At 40.6% G+C, this 27,821-nt stretch overlaps 2 protein-coding genes across 6 annotated transcripts in view; one reads left to right on the top strand and one right to left on the bottom strand.

Annotated features, from left to right (window-relative positions):
- Nucleotides 1-278: 278 nt before the first annotated feature.
- Nucleotides 279-17,040, bottom strand: POLDIP2 (DNA polymerase delta interacting protein 2). 2 transcript variants are annotated; one of them, XM_076206664.1, is made up of 8 exons: nucleotides 16,901-17,040; nucleotides 10,159-10,258; nucleotides 4,556-4,723; nucleotides 4,330-4,435; nucleotides 4,041-4,218; nucleotides 3,612-3,775; nucleotides 1,268-1,473; nucleotides 279-488 (listed from the first exon to the last, which is right to left on the bottom strand). In XM_076206664.1, the coding sequence occupies exons 2-8, from the start codon at nucleotides 10,242-10,244 to the stop codon at nucleotides 377-379; spliced, it is 1,020 nt and encodes a 339-aa protein (XP_076062779.1). In that variant the 5' UTR covers nucleotides 10,245-10,258; nucleotides 16,901-17,040; the 3' UTR covers nucleotides 279-376. The 2 variants fall into 2 exon arrangements, with proteins under 2 accessions (XP_076062779.1, XP_076062778.1); XM_076206663.1 differs by having other exon boundaries at nucleotides 16,772-16,903.
- Pi4KIIIalpha (phosphatidylinositol 4-kinase III alpha) overlaps nucleotides 10,494-27,821 on the top strand; it is a 70,783-nt gene continuing 53,455 nt past the window's right edge. For all 4 annotated transcript variants that reach the window (XM_076206662.1, XM_076206660.1, XM_076206661.1 and 1 more), the window contains exons 1-7: nucleotides 10,494-10,620; nucleotides 16,802-17,015; nucleotides 19,414-19,593; nucleotides 22,432-22,696; nucleotides 24,344-24,518; nucleotides 24,801-24,978; nucleotides 25,941-26,150. In XM_076206662.1, the coding sequence (XP_076062777.1) occupies nucleotides 10,531-10,620; nucleotides 16,802-17,015; nucleotides 19,414-19,593; nucleotides 22,432-22,696; nucleotides 24,344-24,518; nucleotides 24,801-24,978; nucleotides 25,941-26,150 (1,312 nt within the window). In that variant the 5' untranslated portion in view covers nucleotides 10,494-10,530. The remainder of the gene's footprint in view (nucleotides 10,621-16,801; nucleotides 17,016-19,413; nucleotides 19,594-22,431; nucleotides 22,697-24,343; nucleotides 24,519-24,800; nucleotides 24,979-25,940; nucleotides 26,151-27,821) is intronic.

Below are 27,821 nucleotides of genomic sequence, written 5' to 3'. Positions count from 1 at the left end.
TTTCTTGATATCCTTCATACAACTCATCTTTTTCATTTTCATCTTATACTCACGTTACTCTCTTGTATCCACGAGGTCTATGTCAGCTTTTTCCACTCTTTTAATTGACCCAAACACAGCAATCTTACCATCCCTTTCTTCTTTCTTCTAGGAGGGGCAGTTCCAGTTTTCCTTATTTTTCCTTAAACAGTCTGTCTGTGATGTGTGTATGTGCATGTGTATGCAAATTAAAGAACCTATATTTTGCATACCAAGAGTAAGGAAACATAAACACAGTATTCAAGGTATATTAATTAAACTATCAGAAAAAATAAAAAGATAAGGAACACAATCTGAGCAGTAAACTTCTGGGAAATGGCACGTATTTTTAACTTTACTAAATGATTCCTGAAGGCTGAGTGCTGTCTTCCTGTTTACTTTCCAGGGAGAATGGGGGTATTCTGCAATCAAAGGTATATCCGTCTTCTCTCTCCATTCTAAATGTTCCCCTGCAAAGATCAGTATTCTTTAGTGATTGGTGAAAATTTAGCAAAAAAAGAAATAAACAAGTGCATGAAAACTAAGAGGCTTCCATAAATAATATGAATAGATACATATAACTATCATATACAAAAATTACAAAATACATGTTTTGTTCTAGCATGAAAAGAGAGAGAGAGAGAGAGAGAGAGAGAGAGAGAGAGAGAGAGAGAGAGAGAGAGAGAGAGAGAGAGAGAGAGAGAGAGAGAGAGGGGGAGGGGGGGAGGGGGGGGGGGGAGGGAGAGGGGGAGGGGGAGGGGGAGAAAGAGAAAGTGAGACATGAGAGAAAGAATTTATATATATATATATATATTTATATATATATATTTATAGAGAGAGAGAGAGAGAGAGAGAGAAAGGAGCAAGACAGGGAGAGACACAGGGGGGAGGGAGAGAAACAAGAGAGAGAGAGACAGGAAAGATGAGAGAGTGAGAGAGAGTGAGAAAGAGGAGAGTGAGAAAGGGGAGGGAGAGAAAGATATATATATAGAGAGAGAGAGAGAGAGAGAGAGAGAGAGAGAGAGAGAGAGAGAGAGAGAGAGAGAGAGGGTAGAGGGTAGAGGCGAGAGGGGATGGGGGAGAGAGGAGAGGGATAGGAGAGAGAGGAGAGGGATAGGAGAGAGAGGAGAGGGAGAGGAGAGAGGGGAGGGAGGGAGGGAGGGAGAGAGGGGAGGGTGGAGGGAGGAGAGAAAGAGAGAGGAGAAAGGGGGAAAGACAGAGAATTATGTATTACAAAATGTGACCTTACCACATGTGTCCTGAAGGAGCTTGAAGAGAGACATGTGATGAATACTGAAATGCAGGCTGTTGTCTGGAAAGGACAGGCTCCTGACCTACAACGCCTCGACCTCGAACCGTTTCTAGTGTCCCAGACAGGCTGAAGATTCTCCAGTGTCGTTCCCTTAACTGCACAGTCAGTTCTCCAAGATTTTCAAGCCTGATACAATACCGCCACTGTGTGATAAAAATTGTAAACATATCTACCACTAACTTCCTATTTATCTTAACCTCACTCAACACCACTAATACTGAAATTAGAGGCAATATGAATGTAAACTTGAAAATCTCTAACAGGAAATATAGTTGTACCCTTTTCAGCAATACTGTGATCTATGACAAAAATATTAATTTTTGTAAATGCAAGAAATATTGCAAAGAAAATGATCAGGGCTATGTCACATTACATACTTCTAAAAGAATTATCACCTAGTACTATCCCCAACTTATGAACAAGATATGTTCTGAGAAGCTGTTCATTAGTAGGATTCATTTGTGTGTGCATACCAGTAAGCCTATGTTTGTTACAGTGATACCATGTATGTATGTATATATATACATATATATATGTATACAAACAGTATATAGAGGCATGTATAACATGTAATATGAATTTAAATATTACTGCTATAAAGCTAATGACCATTAATTATTGAAGAAAAGTGTTTGAATCTGAAGAAGTTCATTAGTTGGGAATCCACTGTCTAACCTAATTGTTCAATTCCTAAGAATCTGCCACTACTAATTTATCTATCAAAATTTCTCAAACTTCATTAGTAATTGTGCAACTCTAACAGAAGTAGGATCAATGATGGGTACCTTTGAGTGGAGTTTCTACAAGACTGTCAGAGATGATAATATCCCTGTTGCCCACCTTGAAAACCCGTCAACACCCTCAACTTTATCTGGAGGTGCAGCCTTAAGGAGCTTACACTTGGTCTCTGGATTCGGCCCAAAATCTCTCTCAATTCAACTTCAACTAATTCCTTCACCTTTCCATATGTGAGCTAACATCTGGCAATATCTCCCTTCCTCCTTACACAGTAATAAATCAGTCCCAAACTAATAAGAGACAAATATCAGTTTTTTTATTTCTTTGCAGAAAGATCTGACAGAGGGCCTGAGAATCACTGTCAAATGGTGTGAGAGAGCAGGTTTCCAGTGAGTGAAATTTGAAACAATAATTACCACCTCACAGAAGTAATTTTTCTCTAACATTACTATGGTATATACAGTAAACCCTCTCTATAGTCTTTGCCATGATGTAAATCTCTGTACTGTGAACTTCAAATCCAGGTAATTGCACAGAGGGGGAGGATTGTGGTAATTTCGAATGTTTTTTAAATCCTTAGCAGGAAAATTGGAATAATCAGTATTTAGGTATGTGGGCTGTCAATATATGGTCAAAATTTTCAAAAACAACTAACATTCAAATCAATCTCAAATATCAAGGCTCCATGAGGATTCGATCTCGTGTCAACGAGATATCCTGGACATTACCACTGTTCTACGGAGGTGCGAAGATAAGAGGGAGGGTGGAGGGGAGTGGAGTGTATTCAGGGTTGGAATGTGTGGGAATGATTTTATGCCTTTTATTTTTTGGCTACCTCCCCTGAAAGGCGAAAAAGCATTGGTATATGTATGTTTGTATGTAATCTCAAATATCAGTGGGAGCAACAACACTAAAATGGCAACAGTTGTCCACAACTTGGAAGAGTCCATATTCATGGCAAGTCAAATGATATGATGTGATGTGATATGGTTAAACGTCACAAACTCCCCCCTATTGAAAGGCTAGGATGGTGCCCCTCATAGAGGGCTTTGTAGCAAATCAAATAGACAGAAAAATATGGCTAACAGGTCAGAGTGGGTGCTAGTAGTGTAGCATGACTGCTCTTCTCCATGGTTGGCTGGAGACAAAGTGTACACAGAAAACAGTGCGTGTGTGTGCAGTATACTTAAGAAGAAGAAAGCACACAGTGTATGTACCTGCTTACTCCAACTCCTCCATTCCATGACAACTTAATTACAACAATCCATTTACTGTAACTGTTAAGAGTACTAAAAGGTGGGGAGCAGTTGCCAGTTGTTATCTCTCTAGATGTGAAAAGGTTGAAGAAGTATAATTTAAGTTAAGAGAGATTTTGGAACTTGTTGAGAGACTATCAGTCTATCAGGGCAGCAGCTCTGGTTGGAAGTGTAGGGTTTGATGGGTTGTGAAAATGGGCAACACGGAGATGATTCACTCTGTTGTCCATCTTTCAGGACAACCACAACCAAGGTACTCATCATTGGTCCCTTGTGATTCAACTCACCCAATAAACATTGGCACTCTGTGATTCTCTACATCCCATGTAAAATGGAATTACTGTCACACGAATATTTTCAGTCGTTTCCTTGTGAACATCTGAAAGCTCTAACCAAGGATGATTCCTTTCCTGCCAAGCTTTCAGGGTATCTCTTGCACAAAAACAGGGATCTGTGAAAAAAAACACATTTTTACATTCCAGCACTTGGAAATATGCAAGTTCACAAACAATCCATCCACTTAAAATCTTATGTTTTAGTTTTCATCATTCTATACATATTGTGCTTTCGCAATACTATTGGCTCAAGAGGAATTCTATGAGAAATAATCAGGCTGCACTGAGATGTGCTATTTGACTAGGTTTAGTAGTTTTAGTTCACATACTACAAAGAAATTCATGCATAACATTGTATATTCAACCATCCATTTCACCCACCTTTATCAGTAGAATATGTTAGGAATTTGTCAAATAAATCATGTCTGATGGGGCGCTTATCTCCACCTGAGTATGGCATAAGGTCTTCGTGCGCAACATAATCCAAACCTGGTACTGCATAAAGTGTACGCCCATTGTCTTGATTGCCTAGGAATGTGACAGCTTCTGTTTGTGCTCTCTGAAAAGAAAGCATAAGACAGTTTCACATTATTATAATGCAATTATGTGAAAAAATAATAATGAAAATAAAAGAAAAAAGAAAAACAAATGGAAAAACAAAAAAACTTACTATGTATGGGCAATCTCTGGAGTCAATAAGGACTTGGTAGTATGTATGTGCTCTTCCTTTGACTTCTTTTCCTACTTGATTATAATTTAGTGTTTCTTCAATAGGTCTGGAAAAAACAACTGCTTTACTCTGCTACAGCTACTGATTAATTGGTGTATTTCAACAGCTCATACTTCAATTACATCTTGTATACTGCAAAAGTGATATATATAAAAAAAAAACTTACTTTGTTTCTTTTTTGTTGGGAACATCTCTATCATATACTCTGGCCAACCAGGGGAAGAGAACAACCCCTCTGTAGCCAAACACCCTGTGGAGGAAGAGCTGACCAGTGTCATACTTGCCCGTTAGCTTTGGAGTCTCAAGTTTGCCAACTTCAGCCAGCCGGTAATTGCTGTGTAATACCCAAAATGAATTCCTGAGATTAGAACCTATTATCAATATAGAAAAAATAATTCTAATGCTCCACTACTATTTCAGTATCAACATTTTCAACTGCAAAAAGTAAGCAATAGTAGAGCAAGTACTTTTACTAAATGTCATTGATGGTTATTCTAATGCAGTGATGGACACAAACTTCTGGGATCCTGGGGAATGTTAAGGTCCATGAGGATGAAGTTGTGAAGGAATGGGGGTGGGTTATTTTGACATCAGTCTACCCATTATTATTCTTATTATTTTTCTTAATAAGCTGGGTGTATGATGGATGTACATTTTCACATGAACAGGAGAAATAAGAAAAGACAAGGTGCAAATAGTTTTGAAAATTATGAGAGCAGGTAAGGCACCTGGGTTAGATGGGTGTCATGTGGAGTGTCTGAAGAAGGGAGTTAGAGTAATAGTGGACTGGCTAGTGAAGTTATTTAATGTGTGTATAAGGGAGGGTAGAGTGTCGGAGGACTGACAGAGTGCCTCTATAGTTCCACTTTACAAAGGAAAAGGGAACAAATGTGAGTAGTAGTTTCCAAAAGGTCGATTTGTTGAGTGTAGTTGGAAAGGCTTATGGAAGGGTTTTAATTTAGACAATTAGGAGAGGAACAGATGGAGTAATTGGTGAGGAAAAGGGTTTAAGAAAGGTAGGGACTGAGTGGATCAGATTTTTGTTGTAAGACACATATGTGAGAAAGCTTTAGCAAAAGGTATGAATGTTTTTTGAGCCTTTATGGATTTGGAAAAGGTTTATGATAAGGCAGACAGGAAGGTTTTGTAGATGTATGGGATGGGAGGAAAGCTGTTAGGGGCAGTCAAGAATTTTTATGATAATAGAGCCTGTGTTAAAATTGGAAATGGGGCGAGTGAGTGGTTTGAGGTAAAGGTGGGACTGTGACAGGGATGTGTTATGTTGCCATGGCTGTTCAATATGTACATGGATGGGGTGGTGTGGGAGGCAAATGTGAGGGTAATGGGTAGGGGAATGGAGATGGTTAAAGAAAATGGAGAAAACTGAGAGGTAGCCAGTTGTTGTTTGCTGACAACAGGGTCAGAGGGAGGATTAACCCCTTCGATATGATGACGCCTACGAAGGCGTCATGAGGAGCAAGTGGGTACGCGAGGATGCCAATGTCGGCGTCTTGATTATATTTATTGTAGTTGTACCTGCGTGACCCCATACTCTGTAAACTGGCTTCATCATATTTTCTATGGTTATCAAAATTCACAGGTGAACGAGAACAAGCAACACAGCGGTAACTTTATTTTTTATCATGTGAGTATTATGACGCAACATTGCACGTCTGGCAGCTAATGCTGCCCGCGAGATTTTGTCCTGGAGTGAAGGGGTTAAGGGAGTTAGTGGTGGAGTTTGGGAGGGTATGCTAAAGAGTTGAAGGTAAATGTAGTTAAAAGTATGGTGATGAGATGTATAAGGGGAGAGGATGGCAGCGAGTTGGAAGTAAGTCTTAAAGAAGAGAGACTGTAGGAATTGGATAGCTTTAGGTATTTAGGGTTGCATGCGGCAGGAATGGGAAGAATGGAGGTGGAAGTAAATTCTATATTGAGAGAAGCAAGTAAATGCCTTGGGGGAATAAAAGGTGTCATAAGAAACAGACATCTGGGAATGGATACAAAGAGATTATATGAAGGGGTGATTGGATGCCAACAGCACTGTATGGGGCAGAGAGAAGTTTAAATGTGTCTGAGATAAAATATCTGAGAAGTATGGTAGGGAATAGAAGGTTAGATAGTAAGAAATGAGGAGGTGAGGAGAACTGGAGTGGAAAAGGAAATGGCAGACAGGGCTGATGAAAGAGTATTGAGATGGTTTGGACACATGGAAAGAATGAGTGAAGAAAGATTAGTAAAAGAGGTGTGGTAGGCAGAAGTGGATGGAGTTAAAATGAGGGGAGGACCAAGGAAGGGATGGATTGGGTGAAAGGGGTATTGAGCAAGAGGGGAATGTCTGTTGAGGAAGGGAGAAGGCAGGAGATAGGGATGAGTGGAGAATGGCTATGTATAGATAATACTATGGTACAAGAAAGAGAGAGAGTGGGGGATTAGGGAGTGATTATGTATGAATGATATTTTGATGCAGCCCAAAGGGTTTTCTCCCAGTCTTCTCTTTTTTCTGCATGAGAGGATGGAGAGAGGGGGGCATTGCCAATTAAGTGAAGTGGCCTTGCTGTGGATATGCTGTGTCTTGATCCATTGCTTCTGACTCAGGGCAGTGGGCAGGATACAGGGATGACCTGTTATCCATGAGGAGCAAAGATGAAAGGGAGTAGAAGGGGTGGGAGTGGGTATTTGCCTTTTGACTTGGCTATCTCTTCTGTAAGGTGGAAAAAAAAAATCTTGATATATTGATAGACTATCCCTTGTTCTTCATTTATAACAATTTGAGGAGGTGGGTTAGTTTAGTTATGCCTCTTTCTATTACTGGTCTTTCCAATAATTTGGATATGGAGGATACTGAGACTGGTCTGTAGGTTTCTGAATTTCCTGGTGGTTTGTTTGGCTTTAACTTATGGGCTCTTTTCCAGATGGTTGGAATTCTTTTGTACAACTTCAAGTGGTTAGAGGTATCAGTCGAGGCCTTTGTACCTGGGCTGAGGTGCTTTAGATGGATGTTTGAAATGTTATCTTGGCCGCTTTAGTGTGGAAAAATGTTGATTTCTTTATTGCTCTTTCCACATCTCTATTAGAAAAAAGTAGGTGTGGTGGCTACGTATAGCTTGATTTTTTTGTACCCTTTAAATTATTTTTAGTTTTCTGGAGCTGTGAATTTGAAAATTGTTTTGGAGTAGTGAAAGTGAAAACCAACAAGAAAATAAACATACTATAATGAGTTGCAAGCATGGTCTTTGGAAAGCAGAAGAAAACCAACCACAATTTACATTGAATAAGCTTCCATGGCATGGTTCCTAACAATTAAGGAAACCAACAGCTTACACACTATACAAAATAAAGTGGTAAATTTTTAGAAGTGCACACCTACGTGATATAGCAATAAAAAAAAATTATTATTAATTTCATAAATTATAATACATCAATGTAATATGTAATTTTCTTGGCAGAAATAAATAACAAAAAAGTTGTTAAAACTGATTTACTAATGAACAAAGTCAAGGTGGCAGAATGATATGCCATGTTTGTTTTGATAGAGTCTGAGGTTATAGAAATGAAAGGATGATAAATTCGTCGATTCTAACCTAACCTGTTTTTAATATTTCTGTACCTCTAATTCTACAGATCATCTGGGTTGTTGTTGTCGTCACAGATGCTGATGGCCTGATTATTATTGTATCCCTGGCAATTAACAGATGATGGCAGAACCTTGTGTTCTCTCAAAGTCTTAGCAAGCCCTATTGTCTTTGTAACAGTGCTTATTAACATCATCTGGAGTTGGAGAACAAATGGTGCACAATGTGAAAGCCATCATCTAACTGACAGTGACTGGACTGGCAGACGACAATATGGTGTCTCAATCCTATGCATGCAGCTTTGTTTGGTAATACATTTGCTTTTAGCCCATTTTTTTTTTTCCACCAAGAAAAATGGATATTATGTTGATGTACTATAATTTACAAAATTAATAATTTTCTAATGCTATATCGTGTAGGCGTCCACTCCTAAAAAAAGTCAATTTATAGTTTCACCCAATCATAGAATTTGATATGTGGCTTATATGTTTCTGGTGAGAAATGTTGTGATATGAACGATGGTGTATATAATTTCCGTCGCAAATGCGTACTTTTGAAGTAATGAAGTATTAAAGTTATGCAGTTATTCCTGCATCTCCCGAACGATCTGGGGGGATGTGTGGGAAATCGGGGTTTTTGGGTGGGGGGGAGACAAATAAATGGAATAATGTGCATTGCCAAACAGGTGTAAAATGAGAAAGACAAAAGAAAACCATAAAAAAACAAAAATATCCAGTATCGGCGGGTACCGCGCGCGGTGCCATGTTTGTTTACTAACATGTGTAAATTTTTGTGACCAGAAGCGCTAGATTAGCCGCTTGCGCAAGACTTGGTAACCGTAAAGTAAACTAAACTAACCTAATGGAGGTAACGTTAGTTTACTGTTAGGAAGTCTTGCGCGGCTGGAGTGGACTTCGCTAAGTGTGACACATCCAGTAAGACATTGTTCAATTCGTTGGTAAACAAAGATGGCTGTTAGTAGTAGTGCCAGTGATAGCATTCTGAAATAATATGCAATCCTAAGTTTAAAATTATAAGAACTTTTATGATGCCCATACTCATGGAATCAAACCCTCACATTAAAAGAGGTACCAGGTAGTTTACTAGTTCTAAGATCCAGGGACCAATGATAGGTGCCTGTAATTGGTGGTTCTTTAAAACCCATTGACACCTTCAGTCCTATCCTTGGGGTGGTAACACAGCCTCCAAGTTCAGCCTAGAATATCTATGAAATCTTACTAAAGTTCCTCCTGTTTTTCATGTAACAGCTGACAACTGGTAATTGTGTCCTCATACTTCTATAGGTCAATGACAAAGAAATGCTCATACTAATATAACACAGGTCAAAAGTCCAAATTTTCTTCCCAGGGATCTAAAGGTGACTGAGAACTATTACCAATCACTGTGGTGGGTATGAGTTTCCATTTAGTGACATCTGTAGTAACAATTATTATTACTAAAATCCACAAGTATTCATAATCATGGTGTCCATGCCAATACAATTACTAATACATTAGTCTTTATTCATTTGGAGTCTTTACCTAATCTGTCAGTTCGTCAACACAAGAAACCTATCATGCGTTAGTGGATTTAAGCTTTTTTTTTTATTTGTTTTACATGACATACTTTACTCAAGGCTCCAATTACTGAAACAATGTAATTTAAAAGAATTTTCATGTAAAACTCTTTTTCTAATGAAAACAAAACTGACCAAAACAAAACTACATGGTTACCCTGTCCACTTGGCACTACCAAATAAACCTAAATTAAACAAGAAGGATCTTGTACCACAGGCCTAAGGACACGTTTCCTATCAGAAATAGTTCAAGAATATATGTGGATATATTTACAACAACAGGAATGCCAAGTATTGTATGGTGACAGGTCATGTATTGCATCACTTTTGGCACAATTAGTAAACCAAAATATCCATTCGCTCTTCCTTGGATTTAACCACCTAGCAAGGCCATAAAAGCGAAGAAAAATTAGTTACCCTCCTAGAAACGTAAAAGAAACAGAAATGAGTGAAGACAGTATAGCAACAACAGCGAAATACTTAATAATTATAATAACTAATGCTACGAGTTTCTCAAACTTCCGACAACTCATTATTTATTTCGTTATCAATTGTTACGGGGCGCAAATAAAAATTGTGGATGTTAAATATTAGTGGATGAACTGAAGAGTGTCATACCTAGACATACATGCTGACTGCGTTAGGGAATTTGGTATTTTTCTAGTACACCAGACCCGGGTCACTGAGAACAATGTAGTAGCCATCACTTTCGTCAACACTGAAAATTAAAACCTGTTAGATGATCGTAAACGAAAACAAACAAATGAAAACCTGAAAAAGAAAATCTTATTTAGTTGAATTCTACTACAAAAATATAAGATATGATATATAAACAAATAAATCTATCAAAATTGTTTGGTTTTACTTGTATAAATATGGATAACGTATTAATTACATAGTGTAAATTACTATAGTTTCTTTATACTTTGTTAATCAATTGGTGAAAACCTGGAGGAAGTGTTTGTAGATACGGAATGTAAATATCACAAGATGACATACAACGACAGATCATTTTTCAATAGATCTGTACTATTATTAGCTCGAACACTTGCAAAAATCCAACATACTCCATACGATAAGGTAATATATACTTGTTTAAAATATATATTGTACTTATACATTGAATTTTTGTAAATTAAGACTAGGTTATAGGTGGGCGAAGAGCTTAGGCCATGTATGACATTAAAGTGGTATTAAATTACTTGTGTGTAATAGGTTGATGCATTTGTGTGGCTAGTCGATGAAATGCAAAAGTACTATCTATATTAACCCGCAGGCAATAATTGGTGTTCGATTGCTGCTTTGGCGATTTGATAGGACATAGGTTATTCATTTGCTTTTGCCATAATCTTAGTTTAACTTTCATATTCTTTAGAGTTTAGGATCATCATCATAGTTGAATGTTTCAGTTTAACATTTTAAGACAATATGGTACATTTCCAGAAGCATGCAAACATGAATGTTTAACATGAAATTTATGTAGTGCAATACTACTAAGTAAGTAAACTAAGTAATAGCTCCCTACCTAATCTAACCAGACCTAACCATTCCATAGAAAATAATAGATCTTTCAAATGTGAAAAGAAAGAAAAATGAAAAATACATTAGCATGTTACTAGAACAGAATTGGACATTTATATAGAGTTGATGTTAATGTTTAAGATAGGATACCTAAATATTTTTTTTAAGTAGGTCTTGTTTGTATGAGTTATAAGATATGTCAGCTACTTTACCATTACTTTAAAGTTTATATTGTTATGCTTGTATTGTTTATGCTGTGCAGGTTTATAAATATAAGAAATTACAATTTTTTTTAAATAGTCTTGATAGATTAAGATAAGAGGTATGTACTAATAATTAGTATCTGCTAATGGTGATTCTGCAAAATGGATAATGGAGCTACCCATTCTTAAGAGCCATCAAAGTTATAAGTTGGCCCTGTCCTTATGTCATACCTGTGTCAGCACTATTGTATTGCACCCTGGTTGGAACAGTGTAGTATTCCAATCAAGTGAAAGTAAAATGTGAAGTTTTTTGATTACATGACACTGATAATTTTAAATATTGAAAAGAACAGTTTTTACAACATCCCCCTTGGAATTTATGTAGAATACTACTGTGTTCCTTCTTATGAGATGAGATGGAAAGAAAAGTGGTGTATGGGAGTATAATGGGTGGGAGTGGGTGCTTGCCTTTGACTCGGCTACTTCCCATTTAAGGTGGAAGAAGTCTTTGGTATATAGATAGATTACTGTGTTCCAACCGTGAGACATTTTGATGTAGGGATATTATAGAAATTGTTAATTTTGAATTCTAAAAAAGTTATGTCATATTAATATAAAACTCAACATTTGTCATTCATTCAGTGATATTATTATGTATAAAAACCACAGACAAAATAAAAACTTGAATGGAATACTACTGTTCCATCATGGGGACAATGTACACCTGGATCCAGGGATGATATGACAGTGTTGACACGGGGAGGATATGATGTAGGAATAATGTGACGACACCCCCAACAACCCCCTCACCTCTGTAAGGTGGTATGGCCCTGTGGGGTGTGGGAGTGACACTTGGTCTTTGGACTATGCCCAAAATCTTTCTCTTATCAAATTCAACTTTGTCGTACACATTTTCACATACAGATATTTGACAACTGGCAACTGCTCCCTTCCTTCCCCCTACTGCTTTTAGCTGGTGAGAAAGAAACAGTCTTATCTATATACCAAGGGATTTTTCCCCCATATACAGTAGGTAGCCAAGTCAAAAGGGACACACCCACTCCCACCCATTTCACTCCCACCTATTCCACTCCCATTCACTACCCTTGTTTCCCTCACAGAAGCAATGCAGCAAGACAGCACATTCACAGCACGGCTGCTTTATTTAATTGGCGACACTCCTATCCATCCCCTCTCGCAGAAAATAGAGAAAGACCAGGAGAAATCCTCCTTCCCCCATTCTGTGCCCCCTCCCTTCTTTGTATTACAGTATCATGTGTACACAGCCATTCTCCACTCATCCCTATCTCCTGCCTTATGTCTTCCTTGCTCAACTCCACTCATCCCTATCTCCTGCCTTATGTCTTCCTTGCTCAACAGATGTTCACCTCTTCTTCAAAGTTCCTTTCACCCCATCTATCCATCTCATCCTCAGTTGTTGCCTTAAATCTCCATCCACTCTTTTACTAATCTTTCCCCTCTCGTTCTTTCCATGTATCTAAACCACGACAATACTCTTTCATCAGCCCTATCAGCCATCTATTTTTCCACTCCCGCTCTCCTCCTCACCTCATTTCTCATTTTATCCAACCATGTAACCCCTAAACTCCTACCATTATTCTCAGACATTTCAAAACACATTCAAACTTCTTCTCTCTTCCTCTCTTAAATTCTATGTCCCTGTCTCATACAGTGCTATCAGCACAATTACCCCTTCATATAATCCCCTCTTTGCATCCATTCCCAGATGTCTATATCTCATGACACTTTTTCATCCCCCAGTCTTACACCAATATAATGTAGACTTCAGTCCAAAACTTCTTCCCAGAGAGGTCTGTGGGATGGCCCAAGGACTGTTACTAGCCACTGTGTGACTGGGTTTTTCTCATTGAAACTGAGGGCAACAGTTATTGTAAATATTAGGACAAGATTATTGTTAATTTCCTGACTTGGAATTACCTTTAACAAAATTTATTGGACAAAGTTGATGAGCATGTCATCATACATCAGAAAAAATGACTTTCCTTAAAATTAAATGCTGTCATAATTGATATAAAAAATACATGATAAAGTAGGGTTTGGTTGTTTCCAGGTCTTTAGAAATGTGCCAGCCAAAGCATTTGCTGGCACATTTTTGTTTAGTAAGCAGATTCTGATCTCATGAGACTCATGCAGGCTAGGTTAGGTGGCTAGTTAGGTTAGGGTACATATTTTTTATTGTTTTGGGTGTTAAAAAGTGTCACATAACTTGGGAGTAAGAAGGCCACTTTAGTATGATGTAATGTTTTGGTGGATTCCTTGCCATAACCTACCACAGTGGCTTTACTCTTATTTTAATTTGCCTTTATCTTAATGATATGGGTATTTATAGGTTTACTGGGGCTAATAAGCTTATTTTTTTATTATTATTTATTTTGGAGTGGAGGTGGAGGTAGAATGTAGATTGAGAGAAGCAAGTAAATACCTTGGGGGATTAAAAAGTGTAATGATAAATAGACATTTGGGAATAGATGCGAAGAGGAGATTGTATGAAGGAGTGATTGTGCCAACACACTGTATGAGGCAGAAATATAAGAGAGGAGGATTTTGAATGTGTTTGAGATGAGGTGCATGAGAAGTATAATAGTGGTTACTAGGCTGGATAGAGTGAGAAATGAGGAGGTGAGGGGGAGTGTAGGGGTGGAAAGGGAGTTGGGAGATAGGGTTGATGAAAAAGTATTGGGATGGTTTGGACACATGGAAAGAATGAGTGAAGAAAGATTAGTAAAAGAGGTGTGGAAGGCAGAGGTGGAAGGAGTGAACATGAGGGGGCAACCAAGGATGAGATGGATGGATGAGGTAAAAGGGGCATTGGGAAAGAGGGGAATGTCTGTTGAGGAAGGAAGGGAGAAGACAGAAGATAGGGGTGAATGGAGAATGGTTGTGTATGGATGATGCTGTGATGCATGGGAGTGTGTGGGGGATGGGGGGAAGTGAGTGAGTATGTGTGAATGAAATGTTAATGCAGTCTGAAGGGATTTCTCCCCATCTTCTCTTTTTCTGGGTGAGGGGATAGAGGGAGGGTCACCAAGTAAACGAAGTGGCCTTGCTGTGAACGTGTTGTGTCTTGCTACACTGCTTCTGACCCAGGGCAGTGGGCGAGATGCAGGTATGACTAGTCATCCAGGAAGAGACAAGATAAAAGAGGGAGGGAGGGGAGTGAATGGGAGTGGAGTGTGTGACGATGGAATGAGTGGGAGTGTATTTTATGCCTTTGTTTTTTGGCTACCTCCCGTGTAAGGGGAAAAAAGCCTTTGATATATGTATGTATGTATTATTATTATTATTATTGTTATTATATATACATATATATATATATATATATATATATATATTTATATATATATATATATTTTTTTTTATTTGTTTATTTATTTTATTTTGTATTGACAAGCACTAACATTTCTTAAGAAATTTCCACTGAGATACTATCTGTATACCAAGGTCTTTTTCCCTCTTACAAGGGAGGTGGCCAAGTCAGAAGGCAAGTACCCATATCCACCCATTCCACTCTCATCCACCACCCCTTCCTCCCTCTCATATTAGCTCCTCATGGATGGCAGGTCATCTCTGTATCCTGCCCACTGCCCTGGGTCAAAAGCAGTGCAGCAAGTCATAGCAAGGCTGCTTCACGTATCAGTGACTCCCCTCCCTCTCCGTCTCCTCATACAGAAAAAAGAGGTGACTGGGAGAAATCCTTTTGGGCTGCATCAAAATATTCATACATAATCACTCCCTACCTCCACCCCATCCCCCACACCTTCCCTGATATATTATCAGAAATAAATAATAGCACTATTATTGAATTTTCAAGTTGATGAAATTTGTCACCATTTTCAATGGGCAGTCTTTTTTTCCATCAAGATATTATTTCCTATAAGGAAACTTTTGTAAATTAGATTATTAGAAAAAATAATAGTAATGAATGTATAAATTGAATAAATGTATAAGAATGACATGTCTCAAATAAGTCACACACGTACACACACACAAACACCAATTTTGTTGTCATTATACCCCCCTCCCCCTAGTCTGACCCTTCATGTAGATGTAGAGAGCAAAGGAAAAGACATTGGTGGCCCATCTCTATGATAAACTATGTCCTAGCTCAGATAGATTAATTATCATCTTCAGCCTTACAATCAATCAGTCTGTCACCCCAGGTTTCTCTTGCAAGAGACCTATGGCCACCAGGTTACTGGCCACAATAACTGATAATTTTATCTCGTGGTGGCCTTCCTTTCTGTTACCCTCCATACCTTTCATTTTTACCATCTCTATGACTCACCTTGTTAGTGTGATGTTTTCTCTAAGGATAGAAACACTGGTGATCAGCATGAAATAAAGTAGTCTCATTTTAAAGCTTCAGTATTTATTCTAGCTACCACCAGGTGATCTTATATATATGGGGGAAACCCTGTCTTCAGTGAAAGGGTAATCCAGTCACAGGTGAAGCCCATTGCTAGTTGTCTTGTTATTTGATTTAATATGAAGATATTTTCAACTCGGATCCTAAATATTAAAAATATTTGTTACTCCCTTTCTTCCCATTAGTGTTTCATATGTTTTATATATATATGTATATAGAAAAGGTGGACATGCAAACATTTTAAGTAATTTTCAAACATACATAAGACCCTTCCACACAAAAACACATTCACATTCAGATCACTAAACTAACTCTCCAAGACAGACCACCAAACTCAATACTCTACCAACACTCCCCAGACATCAGCCCCACAGAAAAATTCTTCTCGAGAAGTAAGAACCACACTGACATGCTTGTGTTCAGGACATCTTCTAGCATTAAAACAGAAACAACACAGAAGAGGCCTGGTCACAGATTCAAACTGCCTTAGATGTAAACACTTTGCGGAAGACACAGGGCACCTCATTCTACACTAACAATCTCTAGACAACAACACAGTATATCTTCTCAGAGTGACTTATGGGCCTGTCTGGTGGCTGTTGCTGGTTACCCGGGAACCATGGATCTCTCAGAGCAACGGACTGATATACTGACTACAGTATACTCTTTCTAATCTGTCATTGGGGTTTATAGTCCATGGAAAGTAAAATAAAGTCTTTATTTGATCTGTTTTCTGTATGATTTTTTAATTCTTTCAAGAGATTTTGTCATATTAACCCCTTGAGTACCGGATGTGTGTTTTGTGACACCTGCGTGTCATGGCTGAGTGCACCCGCCAGGAACCGAGCGCACTCCCCGTGACACGCACATGTCACAGTTATAAGCTGGGCTCTCAAGGCCTCGGTTTCTGGGTTATTTCTACCCACATGGTGGCAAGTGTCTGTGTTTACAAACATAAGGCTCCAGCCATTCGTGGGACGGTTTGAAAGGTTTGTTTACGTAAGGTTGACGGGTCGGTAACGAAGGGGTTAAGATGTGCTGTAAGCATTAGTTTTGCCAATTACGTTTTAGATATTTTGAGTGAAATGACAAGAATCACCTCTTAAGATTTGTATGTTGTTCTTTGCAGGTCGAGAAATTGTTGACTTTGTGTCCATGTGAAAGCAAAGCTGGAGTCTTTTGTATTGACCAAAGAGGGCAAGATGCAGTGGTGGCCATTGGGATATACCTTCTGGAGTCGGGGCTGCAGCACTCACGGCCTATTGTTCACTACTTGTTACGGCTTCTGCGAGGGCTTCCCAAGGCTGTATGGCTTGATGAGATAAAAATAAACTCCTCTGACAGTAAGTTGAACAAGGAAGGTTTATATGTCGCATTTGTCTGTATCTATGCATTTATCAGTCTTATCATTTTATCTCCATATCTCTGCCTGTAATTTTCTTCCTTCCATCTCCTCCACTCCTCAAGTTCCTTCCATCCTCTCCTCCTTTTCACCATATCTCACCTCCCCTTTTCCTTTCTTCATCTGCCTCTCCCTCTTTCTGTTCTTCTCCCCCTTTTCTACTGTGTTTCCTCTGTTTGTCTCCCCTGGCAGCTTTTCTGACCTCTCTCTCTCTAATTAATTCTTTCTCCCCCTCCCTTTCCTCTCTGTCAATTTCCTTCAAACTGTGTTTCTCCTGCATTAATTCTGCTTTTTCCATTTCCTCCCCTTCCTCCTCCTCCTCCTCCTCCTCCTCCTCCTCCTCCTCCTCCTCCTCCTCCTCCTCCTCCTCCTCCTCCTCCTCCTCCTCCTCCTCCTCCTCCTCCTCCTCCTCCTTCCCCCTCTCTGCCTTCCCCCTCTCTGCCTTCTCCTCCCCCTCTGCTTTCTCCTCCTCCTCTCCCTCTGCCTCCTCTTCCCCCTCCTCCTTCCCCTCCCTTCCCTCCTCCTTCCCCTCCATCCCCTCCCTCCCCTCCTCCTTCCCCTTCCCCTCGTCCTCCTTCCCCTTCCCCTCGTCCTCCTTCCCCTTCCCCTCGTCCTCCTTCCCCTTCCCCTCGTCCTCCTTCCCCTTCCCCTCGTCCTCCTTCCCCTTCCCCTCGTCCTCCTTCCCCTCCCTCCCCTCCTCCTTCCCCTCCTCCTCCACCCTCTCCTCATCCTCCTCATCCTCTTCATCCTCTTCCTGTATCACCTCCATCTCACTGTCCCCCTCCTCCTTGCCCTCTGTCACCTTGACCTCTGTGGCCTCCTCCTCTCATCTCTATCTCTATGTCCTCCTTCTGATCCCCCTCTGCCTCCTCCTCCTCCTCCTCTGCCTTCTCCTCCTCCTCTGCCTCCTCCTCCTCCTCCTCCTCCTCCTCCTCTCCCCTCCCCTCCCCATCCTCTTCTCCCCCTCTCTCCTCTCCCCCTCCTTCATATCCAGCAACAATTAGAGTAAATTTGATCCTTATCTCTCTTTGTCTTTCAATTGTCATTGACGTTCCCCTAGCCATTCTTCTTTAATTGAAAAGTGGTGACCCACATTATTTGTTTACATAAGAGGTTTGAGGGTACTGGTTACATATGAAAACCTGTATATATATATATGAGAATTTTTATAGTGTTGAAACATTTTTACATGGGTGATGGAATGCTTTAAATCAACTTCAAATGTAATTAATTTAATCAGGGCATATTTGCATCAGGGAGTATAAAACAAAATTGAGGGTTGTGAAGCTGTAAGGATTAGTTTTACTTGTCAGATTCCCCTCATTTATGCAAAGCATAACATGGAAACTCTATTCAGTACCTTTTGGGAATACAATATTCATTGAACATAAGATTATACATAACTGTATTTTTTTGGAAAAGGCTTTTGACCTTTGCTAACAAATATATAGATTTTTTTCTTACAAGTATAGATTTCCTTAACCTTCACTTAAGAATTAATTTAATTAACTGTTGCCTCAAATTTCATGGAGTGGAAACTCTCACCCCACAGTGGGCTTTCCCACAGATCTCTCTGTGAAGAAACTTCAGACTGTTGTCTGCGTTATGGTTATGTGGGACCATTTCCTTGTCACTGAATGAAAGTGGTAGGGGAAGGGAAGGAGTTGGTAGTTGTTAGCTCTTCATGTATAAAAAAAATGTAAGAAATACAGTTGAAGTTGATAGAGAGAGATCTTAGGCTCAATCCAGAGACCAAGTGTCATACATCTCCTGATGGAGGTGAGGGGGTTGACGAGTTTTGAAAATGGGCAGCTTCACTGTCCGTCTTTCAGGACCACCATGAGCAGGTACCCATCATAGAGCCTTGACTTGAAAAGGTGGTCTACATTGATGATAGACATTAATGCACAGGTGATTGATATACTTCCTATTTTATGAAGTTTCAAATTCCCTTGGGGGGGGGGGAGTATGTGTGAGAAAAATTGAATGCAACCTGAAGGGATTTCTCCCTGTGTTCTCCTTTTCTGCATGAGAGGATGTAGAGGGTGGGTTGCTGATTTAATGAAGCGGCCTTGCTGTGAATGTGCTGTGTCTTGCAACACTGCTTCTGACCCAGGGCAGTGGACAAGATGCAGGGATGACCCGTCATCCAGGAGGTGTCAAGATAAGAGGGAGGGAAGAGGGTGGAGGGGAGTGGAGTGTGATAGGGATGGAATGGGTGGGAGTGGTTTTTATGCCTTTGTTTTTTGGCTACCTCCCTTATAAGGGGGGGAAGAAAAGCCTTTGGTATATGTATGGTATATGTATGTCGAATTCCCATTCTTATTTTCTTCACCCAGGAATTCCAGTGGCAGAAAGATTCAGCTTTCTCTTGAACACCTTATTGAGTGACGTTGCAACCAAGAGTGATGAATTTCGAGAAGAAATCACAGCAGTCCAAGTCGAAGTGCTTTCTGCTCTCACAAATACAATAACCAGGACAGCCAGAGAGGAACATCCACGTACCACTAATTTAAAAGGTAGGGATCAAGAGATTTGAAAGCCATATAGGTTTTTGTACTTTGCACATGTTGTGTAAAATGGTTCATGATAGATTATTGGGATGGTTTGGACATATGGAAAGAATAAGTGAAGAAAGATTAATAAAAGATATGTGAAAAGCAGAGGTGGATGGGGGTGAACTTGAGGGAAATGACTGAGGAAGAGATGGATGGATGGGGTGAAAGGGGCTTTGAGCAGGAGGGAAATATCTGTTGAGCAAGGAGAAGGCAGGGCATAAGATTGAATAGAGAATAGTTTTGTATGAATGATATTTTGACACAGCCTGAAGGGATTTCCCTCCATCTCCTCTATTTTCTGCACGGGGGGACAGGGGGGTTGCTGTGTAAGTGAAGCAGCCCTGCTGTGGATGCACTGCATTGCCTCCCACCTCAGCAATGGACAAGGGACAGGAATTACCCTTCATTCATGAGGAGCTGAAATAAGAGGGACACAAGGGTGGTGGATAGGAATGGGTGCATGCCTTTGACTTGGCTACCTCCTTTATAAGGGGGAAGAAGCTCTTGGTATATAGAAAGATAGATATGTAGATATAATAGATTGAGCTGGGAAGGGAGAGAGCAAGAGATAGGTGTGAGTGGAGAGTGGTTGTAAATGGATGATATATTGACGAAAGCAAGAAGGGATTTCTTTCTGTCTGCGCTGTTTTGTCATGAGCGAACAAGGTGGGGAACATCACTATGTAATTAGTAGTGGGGTTAAATGAGCTTCTAGGACCAGGCCCAGCTGTGAAGGTCCACTATCTTACTGCTTTTGAACCAGGCAGTGGTCATGGGACAGTGATGGCTCTTCTTCCAAAAGGAATTAAAATGAAAATGAAAACAAATGGGTATTAGGGCTAAAGGGCCTTTTCATATACATATATCCAATAAGGGCCCTGCTTTGGATGTGCTATGTCTTGCTGCATTGTCTCTGACATGAGTGATGTGGCGAGGGACAGGGATGAACCTCCATCCATGAGTAGCTGAGATGGAAAGGTTGACTGGTGTTTGAATGGGTGTAGGGTGGTTGTGTGCTTCAACTTGGCAACTCCCTACATAAGTATGAAAAAATATTTTGGTATTTTTCCATCAGTCTTTCATCACTCATGCTCATTCAACCTGCCATTATCTTCCCTCCTCGTTCATCTCATCAATTCACTTTTGCCCACATTTATTCTTAACTTTCTCCTCTCACACACTTTTTCAATGTAGTATCATCCACAAACAACAACTGGCTCATATATATTCATAATGATAATATATATAGAGTGCTTTTCCCCCGTACAAGGGAGGTAGTCAAAATCAAAAGGCATAAATCCATTCCCTCCCATTTCTTCCCCACATATTCCACTCCCATTCACCACCCCCTCTTCCCTCTTTTCTTGGCTCATCCTGGATGACGGGTTATCCCAGCATCTCACTCATTGCTCTGGTTCAGGAACAATGTAGCAAGACACAGCACATCCACAGCGATGCCACTTCATTTGATCAGTGACTCTCCATCCCCTCATGCAGAAAAAAAAAAAAAAAAGGAGAAATCCCTTCGGGCTGTGTCAAAATATCATTCACTCATACTTCCCCCCCCCCCACATCCCCCATCCACTCCCTTCCATGCATCACAACATCATCCATACACAACCATTCTCCATTCACCCCTATCTTCTGTCTTCTCCTTCCCTTCCTTCCTTCTACAATAATAAAGATGATAATAATTATAATAATAGTAATGATAATAATAATACATACATATACCAAGGCTTTTTCCCCCTTACAAGGGAGGTAGCCAAAAAGGAAAAGGCATAAAATCACTCCCACCCATTCCACCCCTGCAATACACTCCACCCTCCCTCTCATCTTAGCACCTCCTGGATGACGGGTCAACCCTGCACCTTGTCCACTGCCCTGGGTCAGAAGCAGTGTTGCAAGACACAGCACATCCACAGCAAGGCCGCTTCATTAAATCAGCGACCCCCCCCTCTCCATCCCCCCCATGCATAAAGGAGAAGACGGGGAGAAATCCCTTTGGGCTGCGTCAAAAATTGCTCACACATACTACCTCACCCCCATCCCCCCACCCATTCCACCTCATGCATCACAACATCATCCATATACAACCATTCTCCATTCACCCCTGTCTTCTGTTCTCTCCTGTCCTTCCTCAACAGACTTTCCCCTCTTCCCCAAAGCCCCCTTCACCCCATCCATCCACCTCATCCTAGGACATCCCTTCATGTTCACTCCCTCCACATCTGCCTTCCATACCTCTTTTACTAGTCTTTCTTCACTCATTCTTTCCATGTGTCCAAACCATCCTAATACTCTTTCATCAACTCTATCTCCCAACCCCTTTTCCACCCCTGTTCTCCTCACCCCCTCATTTCTCACTCTATCCAGCCTAGTAACCCCCATCATACTTCTCAGACACCTCATCTCAAACACATTCAAACTCCTTCTCTCTTCCTCTCTTATGTTCCATGTTTCTGCCCCATACAGTGCTGTTGGCACAATCACTCCTTCATACAGTCTCCTCTTAGCATCCATTCCCAAATATCTATTCCTCATTACACTTTTTAATCCACCAAGGCATTTACTCGCTTCTCTCAATCTACATTCTACCTCCACCTTCACTCCACCTTTTCCTGCCACATTTGCACCCAAGTATCTAAAACTATCCACTTCCTCCAGTCGCTCTCCCTTAATGCTCACTTCCAGACTACTGCCACTTTCACCCCTTGTACATTAATAATGATGATAATAATATGGTATCACATTTTATGTCCTTATCTCAGTTATGAATGAGTTTATTTCTCGTTTCAGTACCCTTGTGTCGTGCAACAGTCCCAGTAATTTTGGGCCTAGCTCGAGCCCTTGGTCGTTCAACATCCACCGATCCACCTCTGCTTGTTCGAATATTTCCACCTCCAGTTATTCCAACACCGGTCATAGCTGAGAGTCAACAGCTTCCTAAAAAGAAAAGTTTCTCAAATTTCCGACCAATTATACCACGATCTCTGTCATCTAACCTTCCAACGTGTGCAGATGTGGTGTCCCTGGCCAGTGTTGAGAGTGACAGAGATATCAGGTAATGATTATTTATGATATGATATCAGGGAGAATGGGCTGAGTTAAGTTGGGTCATTATCACTTTCCCTCTCTCTCTCTCTCTCTCTCTCTCTCTCTCTCTCTCTCTCTCTCTCTCTCTCTCTCTCTCTCTCTCTCTCCCTCCCTCTCTCTCTATCTCTCTCTCTCTCCCTCTATCTCTCTCTCTCTCCCTCTCCTCTCTCTCTCTCTCCTCTCTCTCTCTCTCTCTCTCTCTCTCTCTCTCTCTCTCTCTCTCTCTCTCTCTCTCTCTCTCTCTCTCTCTCTCTCTCTCTCTCTCTCTCTCTCTCTCTCTCTCTCTCTCTCTCTCTCTCTCTCTCTCTCTCCCCCCCTCTCTCTCTCCCTCCCTCCCTCCCTCTCCCCCTCCCCTATCTCTCTCTCTCTCTCTCTCCCTATCTCCCTCTCTCCCTCTCCCCCTCCCCTATCTCTCTCTCTCTCTCTCTCTCTCTCTCTCCTCATGTGTCTTTCCTCATGTGTTTTTCTCTCCTCATGTGTCTTTCCTCATGTGTTTTTCTCTCCTCATGTGTCTTTCTCTCCTCCTCTCTCACTCTCGTCCTCTCTCACTCTCCTCCTCTCTCACTCTCCTCTCTCTCTCTCTCCTCTCTCTCTCTCTCTCTCTCTCTCTCTCTCTCTCTCTCTCTCTCTCTCTCTCTCTCTCTCTCTCTCTCTCTCTCTCTCTCTCTCCTTCTGTCTCTCTCTCTCTCCTTCTCTCTCTCTCTCTCCTTCTGTCTCTCTCTCTCCTCCCCTCTCTCTCTCTCTCCTCCCCTCTCTCTCTCCTCCCCTCTCTCTCTCTCTCTTCTCCCCTCTCTCTCTCTCTCTCTCTCTCTCTCTCTCTCTCTCTCTCTCTCTCTCTCTCTCTCTCTCTCTCTCTCTCTCTCTCTCTCTCTCTCTCTCTCTCTCTCTCTCTCTCTCTCTCTCTCTCCTTCTGTCTCTCTCTCTCCATTCTGTCTCTCTCTCTCCTTCTGTCTCTCTCTCCTCCCCTCTCTCTCTCTCCTCCCCTCTCTCTCTCTCTCCTCCCCTCTCTCTCTCTCTCCTCCATTCTCTCTCTCTCTCCCCCTCTCTCTCTCTCCTCCCCTCTCTCTCTCTCCTCCCCTCTCTCTCTCCCTCTCTCTCTCTCTCTCTCTCTCTCTCTCTCTCTCTCTCTCTCTCTCTCTCTCTCTCCTCTCTCTCTCTCCTCTCTCTCTCTATCTCTATCTCTATCTCTCTCTCTCTTCATCTCTATATGTGTGTCACTGTCTTCTTCAGTTTTGGAAATTGTAAAGTGGGGGAGCTATTAGCAATACTTTCCTTGTTAATTATGTCCATATTGATGTTTGCTACATGTTCCTTTAGAGGAATATTGGAGGAATAAGGAGTCAAATAGTAGAATAATACCACTGTTTTTCACCGTTTTTCATAGTGCTGGTCATCATAAAGGAATTTGTATGTGAATAGAACTTGTCAGGATACTTGTCTTTTGAAACTGTCATTTCTTTATTTTCCCATTTTATTATCTTTGAAGTTTTTATTTTCCTGCCATTGATCTACTAATTATAACCATGGTAACCCGTTGTATATAATACATTCCCTTCCACAGTCATCAGGTCTCTGTGTGCAATGTTCATAATAATCTCGTATTAATTTCTAACAGCTTGAGGGTTCCTGGTGCCCCAAACAACAAGAGACCTTCCCTACAGTCACAACAGTCAGTGCCATATGACCCAAAAATTTACTTTTTTCAAAAGTACGGCTCTAGTTTTGGGGCAAGTTTACCACAAGTAGCGCAGTATGACCACACTCTTGTCTTCCCAGTCCAACATCTTCAGGTATGATATGAAAGTGGCTGATTTCAGAGTAATTTTACTAATTGTAGTAGATATCTTTGGTTGATTTGAATGGAAAATGTAAATTTAAGAGAAATATATGAGGAGTACTTCTAGACTGTTTAACCATGGGCTACTTTTTTTTTTTTTTTTTTTTTCTCCTATTCATGTCATGAAAGGATGGCCCCCCACACAGATGTGTGTATGTGAGAAGTTATATATATATATATACACATACATACAAATCATATTTAAATGGAATAAAGGGAAACCTCTTTCTTTCAGACTGTACTTGCAAGTACAAAAAAATTACTTGCTAAAGAAGTCCTCAGCTTTTTGGATGAAATTGCTAGAGATGTCTTTGCTTCTGGACAACTCAAAATATTCCCATATCGAACACTAAAGGAGACTGTTAGTCTTGTAATGGTAACACTTCTGAGGGAACTACTTGCATACCAAAAAGGTAAGGAGTTGCAAATCATTGGTCGAAGTTGGTGTGTGTCTTGTCTTATCTTATGTGGAGGAGCAGTCCATCATGTCACTGCCGTTCCCAGATCTCCAGGTTCATAACTTCAGCGATCATTAAATACTCGGAACAATTAGAACCGTGATTGAATCACTGTGAGTGTTATTGCCTTGTTCATTTATTGCCTACCATCTACTGCTGGTAAAAGTTATGTTGTGTATCTGCAAGTGATCTATCTATCTATATATACCAGGGGCTTCCCCCTTGGAATGGGATTTTCCCACATATCCCTCATAGAGTATATGTTGTGTTGTTGCTGTGCATAATTGTCTACAATGGGGTTTTCTATAATGTGTTGAATAGTATGGGGTGGAGTGTTACATCCTGGAATGATATCTGCATTGTGTTCATCCATCTACCTTTGGTAGCTTAAAAAGGCTGGATGGTGGCTGCACCACAGACTGGCCAGGTGGACTCTGTCCTCTCAGGTGAGACTGGATTTAGATGAATGGATGTCAAGGGGTCTGGCATCCAGTTGTGTGTGGTCTTTCAGTCTGTTGGTGGAGCAGTGAGCAATATGATTATGGATATAGTATTTTATGTGGAATATCTATGTAAGTGATTGATTATACTGTGATTACAAGTAAATGATGGGTGGGAGTGGATGCAAACCTTAGCTGGGTACCTTCCTTGTAAGAGGGAAAAGGCCCTTGGTATATAGATACATCGATTGAGAGACAATTAAATTATATTAATGTTTGTGGCATAAGTGATGATGCATTCTTGAATTATACAAGTATTTGGTGTCTTTTTGTTAGAGGTGGTAATGCATTTGTGTGTTCAAGCATTTCATGGCTATGCTTACCAATCCCTATTTAGGATGAATCATATTGCTTCATATGTGAGTGATGGTCATTATGTTGTAGAAATGGTGATTCATCAGTGTATTTTGCTTTCAGATTTACCAGTTCCATTTACAAGAGATGTACAGGACTTCATCAAGAGTTTATATTTATCGGGTCAGACAGAGTTAGCTGTGCAACAGACTGACTCCAGTGATAAAGATACTACTTCCTCTCGAACCACTGCAGTCAATACTTACAAGATCAATGTGCAGGCTAATGCAGCTTGTGTGGATCTGCTGGTCTGGGCAATTGCAGATGAGTCAGGTATGTGCAAGTAAAAAGGATTATACATTCATGTGATAAAGTCTTTAGAATTAAGTTATATATATGATTTATTATTATCATTATTATTTATTTATTGATTAATTAATTTGTTCATTTATTAATTTGTTTATGTATGTGTGAAGGGTGGATATGTGCTTTAATCTGACCACTCCATTGTGAGGGGAGAAAGGGTTTTGGGTATGTATGTATGTAAGTAATGTATGCATGTATATTATTATGGAGCCAAGACTTGGAATGGAGACAGAGAGAATGAGTCTATATGTTTTTGAGATGAAATTTTTGAGAACTATTATAGGTGTTACAAGAATGGAAGTTCATTGGCTGAGCGGATTAGGACATTGTTACTTGTGGCAAAGGTCGAGAGGATGGCAGTTTGAACCCTGCCACTGGTGAAGTTGAACCAATTCCACACTACAAAATCCTTTGTCAAGGGTATTGTCCTAGCCTCCCAATAGGGGGAGTTTGTGACATTAAAACATATCATCACAAGAATGGATAGAGTGAGGAGTGTAGAGATGTGACAGAGGATTGGGTAGGAAAGGAACTGTTGGATGGGGTAGATTAGAGAGTGCAGAGGTGGTTTGGGCATATGGAAAGACTGAAAGAGGAAAGACCAGTAAAAAGTGTGGAGAACAGTAGTGAATGGCATGAACTTGAGAGGAAGAATGAAAATAAGTTGGATGAAAGGGTGAATAAGGCTGTAGATGTATGTGGAATTTCCTTCAAGCAGGGAAGAAAGAATGCAAAAGATAGGAGTTAGTGGAAAGAGATTGTGAATGAATGAAGGGATGATATAGTCTGAGGGGTTGTTCTCATCTGCTTTGGAAATTATTCTCTAAGAATGGGGAGTTAAGGTTGGGGTAGACCAACTCCAGCTATCAGGCCCTACTATGGAAGAGTACCTTTCTGCATTGCCTTTGACCCAAGGAATATGATGAGGCACAGGGATGATCACTTGTCCCCGAGATGTTGAAATGGGAAGGATGGTTTATTGGTATTTAGTTGTGTATGCTGCAGGTATGTGCTGTGCCACTTCTTACCTATAAGGAAGAAAGGTTCTTTGGTGTTTGTAGGTATGTACATATATGTTGTGGAGCTGCAAACCTGGGATCCTGCAGTGGATGTATTATGTCTTGCTGCATCATTTCTGAGCCAGGTAGTGGGCAGGAGACAGGGATGACCCTTTATCCATGAGGAGCTAAGATGAGAGGCAAACAAGGGTGGTGGATGGAAATAGAATGAGTGGGAATGGGTGCATGCTTTGACTGGCTACCTCCTGTTTAAGGGGAATGATGATGATGACGTTTCCTAGACTGTCTTGCCAAGCAGCCCCATCTACCTGAGGAATGCCATGGCTGAAATAGGGTTTTCCCATAAATCCCTTGTAGAATATTATGTTGTGTTGTTGGCATGTGTAATTGTGTACACTGCAATCTTCCAAAATGTGTTGAATAGTATGGGGTGAACTGTTACATCCTGGACAGATACCTGCAATGCATTCATTCGTCCACCTCTGGTAACTTAAGAGGGTTGGATGGTAGTTGCACCACAGACTGTCCAGGTGGATTCTGTCTTCTCGGGTGAGAGAGGATTCAGAGATGAATGTCGGGGTCTGGCATCCAGTTGTGTGTTGTCCTTTAGTCTATTGAT

The sequence above is a fragment of the Oratosquilla oratoria genome, chromosome 23, assembly GCF_046742065.1.
Source record: "Oratosquilla oratoria isolate Oo_2021 chromosome 23, ASM4674206v1, whole genome shotgun sequence".
NCBI classification, from domain to species: Eukaryota; Metazoa; Arthropoda; class Malacostraca; order Stomatopoda; family Squillidae; genus Oratosquilla; species Oratosquilla oratoria.
Note: the sequence above shows the minus strand (reverse complement) of the source record. Positions and strands in the feature narration are given on the sequence as shown.